The 12,352-nt window shown below is 44.3% G+C and overlaps 1 protein-coding gene across 3 annotated transcripts in view; it reads left to right on the forward strand.

The window, feature by feature from the left end:
• Positions 1 to 12,352, forward strand: part of clip2 (CAP-GLY domain containing linker protein 2) — a 34,165-nt gene that overhangs the window by 2,243 nt on the left and 19,570 nt on the right. The window contains exons 2-4 of one of the 3 annotated variants that reach the window (XM_046411785.1): positions 698 to 825; positions 2,102 to 2,326; positions 9,714 to 10,219. In XM_046411785.1, the coding sequence (XP_046267741.1) occupies positions 2,212 to 2,326; positions 9,714 to 10,219 (621 nt within the window). In that variant the 5' untranslated portion in view covers positions 698 to 825; positions 2,102 to 2,211. Of the gene's footprint in view, positions 1 to 168; positions 826 to 2,101; positions 2,327 to 9,713; positions 10,220 to 12,352 lie in introns of those variants that run through there. The other 2 variants (XM_046411786.1, XM_046411787.1) reach the window with 2 other exon arrangements.

Below are 12,352 nucleotides of genomic sequence, written 5' to 3' on the forward strand. Positions count from 1 at the left end.
TATATAATTGATACACAGGATGCTGTTCAGTTGAAGACGCACTATCAAAGGGGGCTAAAGAACACGGGGAACCGCGTCATCAATGTTACTTTACCCATTTTATTGATCCCGAACAAAACAATTGTACCAATTATAGGAAATGGTGTTGAGTCATGCTATGAGAGTCGTGTATATGACCGACAATCACGGGCCGGTTTAAATAGCCATACTTTTTAACGGAGTACGTCATGAAGATAGGCGAGACTGTAGTTTACTCTCATCATACCCCCAGGAGGCTCTGCTTCCCAGCCCCTTTGTTCAGTCTAGCCGGTGGGTTGAGTCAGAGGGAGGCTGTGCTAAACCCCACAAACCCACACCGCTGTGGGAACACCGATCAGCGCGAGAAGAGGCCGAAAAATTAGCCGAGGTTACCCGGGACTCCAGATCGAGACTGTTTAATCAGAGCCAGACAACAGAAAAGTTGCTTTTGAGTGTTGCTGATGCTGCGTTTCATTTCGGAAACCACCGGGACGTGTGTGCCTGTGTTTCGGCTACCAAACGGCGATACATGTCGATTCTCTTGGCTCTCCGGTGGCTGCTTTAGCTATCGCCCTGAAAAATGAACCGGCAGGCTAACTGCTAAGCCATCGCCGGTCTGTTGCTGACTCTGTGCAGTTGTTGCCATCATCCGCTGATCCACGCGGACTCTCCCTTTCAGTTTGTGCTCAGCATCCATATTTGCATCCCAGGGAGTGGCAACCACTAATCCCCCCCTTTCCTGGGAAGAAAATTCAAAGTTGGCCGGCTGTCGGACACCGCTCGGACGCTCTGATTTCACATAGAAAGGTGAGTATTTTCCTGTATTCGTATGCTTTTATGCCATTTTCGCTGGGAGGGACTGGTGGGGGTTGAAGTGAAGGGCAGTCTGGAGCACGTTGCCGCAGTAGCTACAACAATGGATCAAACTGGCGTTGTGTTACATGTTGTTGAGGTGCGCATTATCACTCCATCCTGTCATTATTATTATTTTACTAAAATCAGGTGCCGATTGGGAAAATGAAGTCAGGCCAACGTGAAGAATACCTTAAGGCATATGGGAATGAGAGCAGCCGACATCCAAAGGCCTTATTTTTCCACTTCACTTAAAGCTGAGACAGGTTTAATAGGGATGACTGCTCTAAAATGTTTTTTCATTATCTGCATGGGAGTAAATATGTTGGCAAATGATTATATCTGAAATCTGCTCGCTTCCTTCCCGAACACACTGTCTAGTTTAAAAGCCTCAGCCAGATGTGTGTTGTTTATTGTAGGCTATAACAGCATTATATCTTTTTAATGGCTTTTTGGGCCATGATTTGTAGGCCATGCTCCACTTGGGCACCGGCCTACATTGGCTCTGTCATATTATTACTCTGCTGAAATTGATAAGTTGAATGAACCATGAAGGGATATAAGAGGCAGTGGGGTGTTAATGATACGTTTACTGTGACAAATGTTTGTGAGAGTGATCGTAATACCAGGCTTTTAGAGGTTGCAGTTGGATTTCTAGTTGTTAAAGCAGCTAGTAGAACAAAGGCACGGCTAAACTTGAGACATGCCAGGAGTTTCTTTGCTCATGGGCACTACAGCAGTGTTACAGTTTTGGAATAGAGCCTACGTCTTATTCATTTCTGTTTCTGCCTCTTGAAGAGCAGCCAGCAACACGAATGTGAACACATTTTGTTGCCAGAAATGAGTGGAAAATGAGTGATATTTCTCTGGTCCCTGCTTACCAGTGCAGCCTCCCACATTATTGGTTCCAGTTGGGAACAGTATGGGGGAGTATTTCAGATCCCTGAATGTAAACAAATCCCAACAGATTCTCTGCGAGTTAAGAAGGAAGGAGGACCGCAAATATAAACGGAAGGCACACTCTGTAAAAGATCACACCGGAAGAGAAAAATTCCTTCAGAGGTTCCCAACATTTTTCTTTTACTCGTGACACCTTGTTAAGGTTTCTGGTTTATGACACACGGGCGTGCACCTGAACGCTGCATCATTTAGCTCATCCCTCATTCCATTTTTTTTAAACCTGTCTTTTGTCTTAATTGCCCACCTATTTATGGCCCCCTCACCCTGACAGCTAAACATGGAGCGCGACAGCCACCACTCCCACATCTAGTGCCTGATCCACAAGCCTTCATCACCCGGGGAGGAGCTCTCAGGTCCTGGCCGTCTCCCTGCTACTGTAGAATGAATATGCTCAAGTCCAGTGGACTGAAAATCCCTGGCCGGGGGCCCAAGCATTCCAGCCCAGTGGGAAGGACCTCAGCGGGTGGAACCTCCAGCCCTGTCGTCCCTAAAGACAGTAAGTGACTTCCTCCCTCTGACCCCATGGAAAATAAAGGGAATTCATGTCTTTCAGTTATTCATTCTCGTCACCGGAAGTGGTTCAGTGTATTTATTTATAAGTTACACACACACACACACACACACACACACACACTGAAGCTTGGCAGTATTTTCTTTAACTTTATACTCTAACATTGTATTTGCAAAGCTCTCCAGTGCAACTTTTTTGTTGTTAGGTTTTGAGCAGTTTGGATCATCACTCTCGGTTTAAAGTGAGGTGTATTTCTATGGAAATTAAAAGACAATAATGTTTCAGCCAGAGGGACTTTCACTTTACATCAGTATATGGCAGCCGTTCTTTTGAGACTTTGTGGTTTTATGCCATTTTTTTTTTACCTTCTGTGAAGTGATGTTTTAAAACTACGCTAATCATTTGTTTCAACTTAAAAATTCTGTTCATTATTGAGGAACGTAAAAGGGGATGACTCGTACGAACCCACTTGGACTTATTGCCGCTTTAACGTCATTCAGCTCGGTTTTGGTTTTTACGTCTTTTTTCGCTGGAAAAGCTCAGACGAAGCCACTGCATATTAAATGTCCAGCACTAAACAGAAGATAGACAAAGTTAGCAACTAGCTGGTGAACATATTTGAGCATTTAGCTATTGAGAAGTTAGATGTTTCCCGAACCAGAAGTAACAACAGTGAATATGTGACTGCTGGGCGGGTAGAAAAACTTCAGTTTCAAGTATGAGGATCACTCAGAGAATTCATTTTTGGGGGGGGATTGAGATTATCATGTCTGAAAATGCAACACACAACACAAAGACTGACTGGAGAAGAATACGCATGTAAAGAGTCGGCGTGTTCTGTATTTTTCTTGTTGTCAACCAGTTAAAGAACCAAAACCACTAATAAATAACCCTACAAAGAAGTCTGTGTACGCACAGCCCAATATATCGTATGTCTCTGTCCAACAAAACTCCATTGTTGTCCAAAACTTATTAAAGAAACATCAGCGAACCGCACTGTTGCACTTGCAAGTTGTAAAGTGTGGAGAGACGGACTGCTGGTTTTGATCTCTTAATGGGCTTTGGTAGAAGTTACAGAAATATGTCCTTATCCTGAAATGAAAAGGTGAAATGTGGATACACGACGTTGACCCTCAGAGCTGCTGAAAAACTGACTACTAACCAAAATTAGACGTGTCTGAAAAACACTCTGAATGAAAATTACAACTCCTGCCTGCAAAAAAGTAATCACAGCTGTTCTCGCCCTTAAGTGCAGCCGCAGTGTTTATCCTCGTCAGTTTTAGCTCACATGACAGCGCCGTCCCACCGGCCTGTGCTGAGTTACAGCTCCGCTCCCAGCTCCGAGTGAACCCAGCAGAAGAATAGGCAGCCTTCTTTGGCTGATGGTGTGCTTGTGTCTCACTGGGACGCCTTTTATCAAGTGTGTCACGGTTTATGTTGGCTGAAGAATTTCACGGGAGCAGAGCTGTAGCCATATCAGCACTTCCAACACAGGAAGTGTCTTCCTTCAGTGTTCCTAATGCCTTTAGAGCCCTGCCAGCAGTGTCATTTCTTGTTATGTTATTGGTTTTCTTAAGTGGCTGCTTGCAAATGACTTCTGTTCTGCTCAGGTTCTTATTTGTTCTCTTGTGAAGTCTTCTGTAAGCTTTGGATGTTAGAGAAAGTTCTTTGAAGAGGAGCGCGTTAAAACCCTTCTTTAAACTGCTTTGAGATTCAGGCAGAAATCTTCATGGACGAGGACGAACATTTTTAAGTTTAGTTTGGCGATGTCCTCCCTTCCTTCCCTCCTTCCTTCCTTCCTTCCTTCCTTCTTTCCTTCCTTCCTCACTTATTCTGACTTTCCTGGAAGTTTCAGTGACAGGCGACCACCATCATCTTGAACAAAATGACAGATTTCTCTCAGTGTGAACTTTACTGGAAACATTTAGGATAATGTAAGAAAACTCCACACAATATGTAACAAAGCTCTAGTTGTTTTCAGATATTTAAGGTGGAAATCTTACAGCATCTTTACCTGGCAGTCTGTTTGATCACCTCTAAGTGTAAGCAGCACATTCTTTTCCTCGGTCTGTTAAATCCATTCATGAGCGTTTTGAGAGAACAACAAATTGCTTTCATTCTCTTGAAGTCTGTGTTCGGGCTGGAGGTCATTTTTGTTCCTCTCATGTGCAGAAGGCAGAACAGCTCAGATCGTGTCTGAAATCGTCCCGAACTCGGCCATCGCAGCTCGGAAAGCTAATCCCTTAATGTTGCGTGCGGGACTGAAGCTTGTTGCTCGAGGCCCGTCAGCTGTTAGGTGGCCGTCGTTATGTGGCGGCTGCTCGTCTAAATGCTTGTCTGTGGTTCAAACTGTTTGTACCAAACATGAACTCATTAGTTTACTCACATCCTGTTTTCCCACAAAAGAGAAATACGCAGTGATGATGCATGATGTTTCACTTTGTGCTCATCACTCTGTTTCATGGCCTACTGTATCATACTGGTGAGATTTACATCACGGACATCCATCATTCATTCGTCACTTTTGGCAGTTTATTTGGAAATATCTTGGATTTTAATTTTCACCGGGTGCGTTGGAATTAGTGGCTAATCTAAACATATTTGTGGTTATCTAAATAACATTTTGGTTAGTTTGTAGAGATCCTGAGAGAAATTCTGACTATAATTGTCTTAAATTCTAGATGTGACGTTAGTTAATGTCTGCTGAAAAACTGACAGCACAAGAAAAGGACAGACATGAAGAAAAATCAACCTCTCTGTTTTTAATCCATGACCGTCTTGATTCGTTTATTATTTTCAGTGACACCTCTCTTGTTAAATCAAGTTGGCTATAAAACGCTAATGAGATACCGGTGGGACAATACTGATGCCTCGGCTCGCAGATGCAGGGATTAAAGTTTCCTGCCCCAGATAATCAAAACACTGACCTGGCATCGAACTCCAAATCCCAGCCTTCTGTTTGTTGGTTTTGACTGGGAAGATTGAGAGAGGGGGCCACTGTGTCGGAAGTTGGCAGAGGTTACTGTATTTAGAGAACTGTTTCAGCCTCAGAAGAAGGCCGTGTGGACAGAGGGGGGAGTATGTGAGCCTTCCTTCAAGCTGCGTTCAAGTGGAAATAAAGGAGAGGAGCCACCTCTCGTGATGCCACGTCTCCTGCGACCTTGAAAGCTTGTTTCTCAGGAGACAGATTTCCACCACTTATTTGACTCTCTGGAGCTTCTGTAACTCCACTAGAACCTGCATTAGTTTGTTCTTTTTTTAATGGAGAGTATGTGAGCAGAGAGTTGTGTGTTTACACATTCAGCAGGCATGGAGCAATATTAGCACTTAATTTGAGCTCGCAGTTTGCTCGCCACCAACCTCTGCGAAAGATATCTACTTCCTGAGCTGCTAGATGCTCAAATATGCTTTGCTAGTCACAGCTAACTCTGTGTGTCTGCTGGTTGGTCCTGGGCAGGTAGCGTACTGTGGGTTCATCAGGGCTGCATCTGAAACAAAGGTGATGAGAGAGTAAAGCTGCAGCTGTAAAACCAAAGCAAGGAGCTGAAAGACATTAAAACTCTCCACAGTGCTGAGTCTAACTGCAGAGGGTAGGTTTGATCCCCTGAGACCCCTTTTACACGAGCTTGTGTGATCCATTGTTGATACAGTAATATTGATTGGTGCAGCACATGAAGGTGTGAGATGTTTAGGGTGAATGATACGTACGTTGAGACAGCTGATGCACCAGCACATGCGGCAGGATTACAAATGATGTGAAAACGTAAAGAGAACTTCTCCTGGTGGACTAGTAATCCTTACTGTGGCAGCAGCTTACCTTTTACTAGCTCTCAATTGCCCTGAGAACATTTCTAAAAATGAACCCAAAGGTAGGGGCGGGTGGATAAAATCAGTCAGGGTACATATGGTTTTATATCAAGATTGCTGTTTTAAAATAGTTAATTTTAGGGGAAATTAAATTGACAAACTTTGATTGGTGGAAGAGAATATCTGCTTCAGCCTTATACAGTAAATTAAACCTGACAAGTAAAGGGACTAACATCAATGCATCAGTCGTGTGGATGAAGTATTGACGTACAGTAAATCAGACCTGCTCAGTTCTTTGCAGCATTGTCACAATAGCCGGACACACCCAGTGATATCAAAGAGAGAGCTACCTCTCCCAAAACCACAAGAAGATCCTCTGATGTTTTCAAACCTTTGAGTGTATAACATAACAGCTGTTAAGTGATGGATTACCTGGTGAAAAAACTGCTTCATAGTAACAGTTATTCTGTAGTGTGCAGTTCACTGATATCAACGTTAGTGACTGACATCGCTGTGTAAGTCTGAATAGGGAGGACAATGCAGTCCATCTAAACAATGTCATTAAATCAAATTCACTCACAGAATAGTGGAGCTATTTATCTGACTCATTAATCATTCTGTCCTCTTTGGAGACTATCATGTAGTTTTGTTAGAAAACTGCACAGAGCTCCCACATGTAAAGTCACCGAAATTGAGATCAGTTTTATTTTGATCTTTGAGTGCGGAAGAAGATCCTTCCTCCTTGTCTCGTAGCCCACGTGAAGCACCAGATCTTCTGTAACTTGGCAGCATGAAGCTAAATTAACAAAATACAAGCATGTAACAAAATAAAAGATTCTGCTGCTGTTTAAAGCATACGGAATGAAATGAAATGTGTTTGATCACAGCTTGGACTGAAGGCAGCTTTGAAGGTTTACTCAAAGTCCGACCTCAAGGTAATAAATTGGTCATTTGAAGAGGAAAACCAAAGAAAGCTGTTTGTGCTCACAAACAAAAAACGATGGTTAAATGTTTGGATTTTTCCCTTCAAGTGTAGGACACGACACTTTGGTTGTTGATTTCCTTAATGCTGGTCCAGATAAACAAACAACAAATCAAAAGTTGAAAACCAGCTCAGCCCTCCCCGTCTGTCAGTGTCTGTGCTGCTCAGCCGCACGCAGCTGCCACAACAACACAATATCAGCTTTGAGGAACTGATGAGCCCGATTTAAACCAAAAATAACAAGTTAGAGGAAGATGATAGTCATTATTGTGGAAATGATCATAAATAAAGCAGAGTTAAAGAGGCCATAGAAAGAAATGTGTGTATGTGTGTGTGTGTGTGTGTGTAACCAAAGTGGGGAGAGATGAGGGGGATAATTGGGGGGAGGAGGAGGAGGGACGGGAGGAAGCTGTGGAGGTTTCATTGTGCAGAGCTGATGAATAGTGGGATTCAGATGGTGGTGGGAGGTGGCCAAGCACAATAGTGAAAGTAAGGCCTGTGTTTCCAGTCTTCCTTCTGTCGAGGATCCTTTTCCCCTCGTTCTCCTGTTGCCCCAGCAACCCAAATCATGGGTTCGCTCAGGTTTTAAACGCTAACCCCGCGTCTGCTGGCCAGGATCACATGTTGCATTGGTTGACCTGATATATTCCTTACAAAAAAAATGATTGTTTGTCTTCTGTTCTCAGTGCATGTAGGTGCACAGCGATGCAAACACACTTCAGTCAGGGAGTTTGTAGAAATCGACTTATTGCAGCACAGTAATATGATTTCTCTGTCTGTGTTTCGTGATATTACACGGTCTAGTCGATGTTGAGCGAATTTATTGTGCCGCTGTAGCGTGTGGATAAAGACGCACCTCAGTAATTAGACTGTAATTAGCATAGTTAGCTTGCCCTGTGTTACTGTGCAGATATACAGAGTGGGGGAGAAGTGAGACATGTTTATTTAAGACAGTGTTACTCGAGCTGTCATGATACTGTAAGTGCAATGAAAGCCTCCCAGCAAGAGTAAATTATCTATGTAATCCGTCTAAAACCAAAAATGGACAGATAATCTCCAAGCCTCCAGTGGAACGGCTCAACTTTTGACTGTTAATGTATTCATTTTGGCTTTTGCATGTCTGTTGTTTTATTTGTTCTGGAAGTCTGCGTATGTTTATGAATTGGCATCATTTCTGAAAGGTTTCTTGTGGAAATGTTTTGGGCTGCGTTTGCCCTTGTCAGCCCCCATAGATTAGAGTATTTTGTATTAAACTGCAGCCACTCTGTATTTTTTATTCTGATTGCCTGGACAGGGCAACCTGGTTTGTTGTGGTGGTTTTGAATGAATGTGTCAAAATTAAACTGTAAGTAAGGCCAACAATGAGGCAGAGCTTGTTTAAAGGAAGAGTCTTTATTAAAAATCACGAACAAACTGAACCTTGACCAAATATGTTGGACCGTGACCTTGTTAGCAGGAAGGTGTCACAGGGACATTTCCATCTCTGGTGCTTTGGTTGGAGTTCATAATCCAGCTGTGCTTCCAGCTGCAGAGGGCACTGCAATATGGGTCAAACACAGAGTGAGTTATGGCTGATGTTGATGCTGTCTGACAGTTTGCCCTGAGCAACATTCATTTTGACACATTGCTGACTAATGAGGGACCAGAGCACTCCTGTGTTATGATTGTCAATATTTCTGCTCAGCTGATTTATGCAGTGTTTCACAGAACAAACCTGTTTTCCCTGATTCAGACAACAGACCACAGTATCCTGCAGCCGCCCAGCTCAGCTTTAATAGACTTGCTCTGTGGACTGAGCTAAATTGTCGGCAACAGTTTTCCCCAAAAATAAACTACTAGAAGCAGCACATTCCGAAAAACTCTCGAACTCTCATCAAGTTCAAACCCCTTTGAAGTTTTACCCATTTGCATTTGTGCCAAATGAGTCTCACATCACAACATATGGCAGCAATTGAGCCGTGAAGCACAACCATTGGGGCCTCTGGAGCCCCAGGCCCTCTCTCAGGGTGTCGGGGACGCAGCCCTGGCACCAACCATTCCTACACACACACACACACACACACACAGATAAACACAGACTTTCACTGGCAGTGTGGCGCACTAGACCGCATGCTAATGGTGCCCTACTCAGTTTACAGGCTGCTGTGGAAAGAAGCAGAGATCCAGCTCATCTATGTGTCAAACAGGCGTTATCACAGGCAGCATGGCAGGGTTCATCGTCGCCACGTCACAGATACCGTCTCTCTCTGACCCACTTTTAAGGAGGAATTAGAGTAGAACACCTAATCTTGCACTGTTGTGCTGGATGCTGCCACACAGACATGACACGGTCAGGCGGGCTGACCGGTGCGAAGGCGATTCTGCTGGACTGTGAATGAGGATGTTCTCACAGTGTATGCAGTGTTTACAACTTGATCCTCCAATGAGGAGCTGAGGGAATGTCATTACAACAAGAAGTGTTGACTTCAAGCACATTTTGCCACAGTTTTGTTTCACTGATCTTCATGTGCCTTGCTTCTTTATGTGAACTCTTGTCCTGCTTGACAACAACAAAAGATTTGTAATGTTTTTCTTTGTCTCCAGACTGTCCACTCAAGCCCACCACACCAACTAAAATCTCTGAGGAGGGTGATGATGTTTTGGGGGACTACACAGTCGGTGAGCAGGTTTGGGTTAACGGCGTCAAACCCGGAGTCATTGCCTACCTGGGGGAGACCCAGTTTGCCCCGGGCCAGTGGGCAGGCGTGATACTGAATGACCTAGTTGGCAAAAACGATGGTTCGGTGGGCGGAGTGCGCTACTTTGAGTGCCAGCCCCTCCAGGGCATCTTCACGCGACCCTCCAAGCTCACCCGACAGCCGGTCGGAGAGGGAAGCGACAGCCACTCCACAGACTCAGTCTCTGCTCAGAATCAGACTCAGCAGGGCGGCAGCGGCGCCCCCACTGGCCAGCGGGTGGTGGTGCCGCTCAGAGAAGGCCTGCTCAACAGCGCGGTGAAAACAGGCAACGAGTCCGGATCCAACATGTCCGACAGCGGTTCTGTCAAGAAAGGTGGGGAGAAGGATCTTCGAGTTGGTGATCGAGTTCTGGTGAGTAATTATGTGAGGATTTGTAATTTGTTTGTGGACTATCACTGAATTTTATCATTTAAATTCCATTCAACAGTATAGAATAAAAATGTCTGCAGACGTTGCTTATCACTGGTCATCGGTTGTACACTTTTCATGCATCCAGTATTGTCTATAGGTTCTTATCCTGAGTAGGTTTGCTGAGTTTGGAGGCCAGACTAGCCACCCCCACCCGTTTCCTGTTTTTATGCTATGCCAAGCTAACTGGCTTCATCTTTTAAGGCCCCAGTGGATCGCTAATTACAGTTTTATGAAGCCTGTTGTAGAGATGCAGTATAATGTGATGCAAATTTGATTTGCACAGGAAAAGTTCTGCCTTCCTTCCTTCTGTTTACTTCACCCTTCCTATATTGTACCCTTATCTCTTGCCCAGTGAAAGATGAGGGAAGAACATTTTTATCTTTTTTTTCCTCATTTCCTCACTGACCCCTATTAGTGTGTACAATGTTCACTGCATACAATTATTGGCCTTGGGTCACATTTCTTTCCATTAACTGATGGGCACGGGGGATAGTTACATCAGATCATGCACAGTTGGAAACGGGCAGCTCCAGAGGCCTTCCTCCTGGTCAATATTGTAAATCACTCCGGATTACTTTCAGCACTTAAGAGAGGAGAGACCACTGCTGACACATTGATCAGTGAATACATCCATTTCCTAAGCCTCTCCTGTGTAATCCATCTGCCTTGCTGCAGGGGCCCTCCTCTGCTGCTGGAAACACAACATTGCCTCAGAAATTTGGCAAAATGAGCATAAAGTGTGAACCTCGGATTACACAAAGCTAAGTCTATTTTAGGTATTGAATTATGTGACAGTAGCAAGAGTAGGACCCAGTTGTTTTTTTGTTTTAAAGAAAGACTTGTTTAGCACTTTAGGCCTTGTCTGGTGCTGGTTTCTTGCTGAAGACAAATATTGAGCTTTTGTCTGATGCTTGTGTGGTGGTGGCTAAATAGTGGCCATCTAGAGATTTCTGCAGGCACATGTTACTCCCAAAATTTAGGAAAAAAGAAAATAAACTAGAGAAATGTTTCCCTCTGGAGAGACAAGCTCAGAGGCTAAACACATGGTTGCTGTCTCCGTTTGCCTTGGCACCTTTGATGTGTGAGCCCCCACTGGAGGCACAGACTCTGCGTAGCATTTAACCAGAGGCCGTCCCTGCTACTGCAGAGTTTGGAGGAGGTCAAAGGAGTGTTTTCTCTCAGTAGGGCTGCATGTGATGTGGCTGGTGTTTATTTGGAAAGCCACTCAAAATGGCCGCTAGTCAGTGAAATTGCATGGCATGACTCTTTTACATTACATGCTCATTTATGTACAGTAACTTTATTCAAAACGAGTCTTTTTCTACATGAATCTTTATGACATCCTGTCATGACATACTGCGTTAGAAGGGCAAATTTTTAAATTTGAAGTCAAAAACATGTTTGACTTCCCCTGTACATCATGTCATTTTATAAATGCACAGTTTCTCCACTCCACTGTGATCTTTCTGGGGTCAAGCTCTGGTCCCACAACTGGACAGACCTGCAGCCAATCAGAGCAGAGACATGTATAACTGTGGCTGGCCCGTCACAAGTCAGGGCTGATGGAAATCTGCCTGAATGGGTGGCAGAGCAAATAAAACGAGCATCATTTGGTCCCCGGGCTAACAGAACTGTGAATGTCTCTACAAAACTTCATGGCAATCCATTCAGCAGATCATTCAGTCCGACCAAAGTGTTAGAACGACTGACTGACAGACCAACATTGTCAGTCCTTGGCAATCCCACCTCTTAGGAGTTTATATTCAGTGTTTTACGAGGGGATTTAGCTCTTGTGGAGCTGTTCTATCTTGACCACCTTTAGAGCAGAGGTTTCCGATGAGGTTGGCAGTGGCCGAGACAGGGCTTGTGCCGGCCGGCCGGCGAAGCACTGCTGGCACTTTGACGCTGAATCATTGAGACATCACACAGCCAGGCTGACAGCAAACCATCTCTGTTTAATGTCTTGTGACACCACACTGTTTCTTACCACATGGCTTCAGTGGTTTGGGACAAGGACAAGACAAAGGAGTGGAATATTAGTTTGACCAAAGCTGGAGACACCACACCCAGTTT

This window comes from Scatophagus argus, chromosome 14 (genome assembly GCF_020382885.2).
Source record: "Scatophagus argus isolate fScaArg1 chromosome 14, fScaArg1.pri, whole genome shotgun sequence".
Taxonomy (NCBI): domain Eukaryota; kingdom Metazoa; phylum Chordata; class Actinopteri; family Scatophagidae; genus Scatophagus; species Scatophagus argus.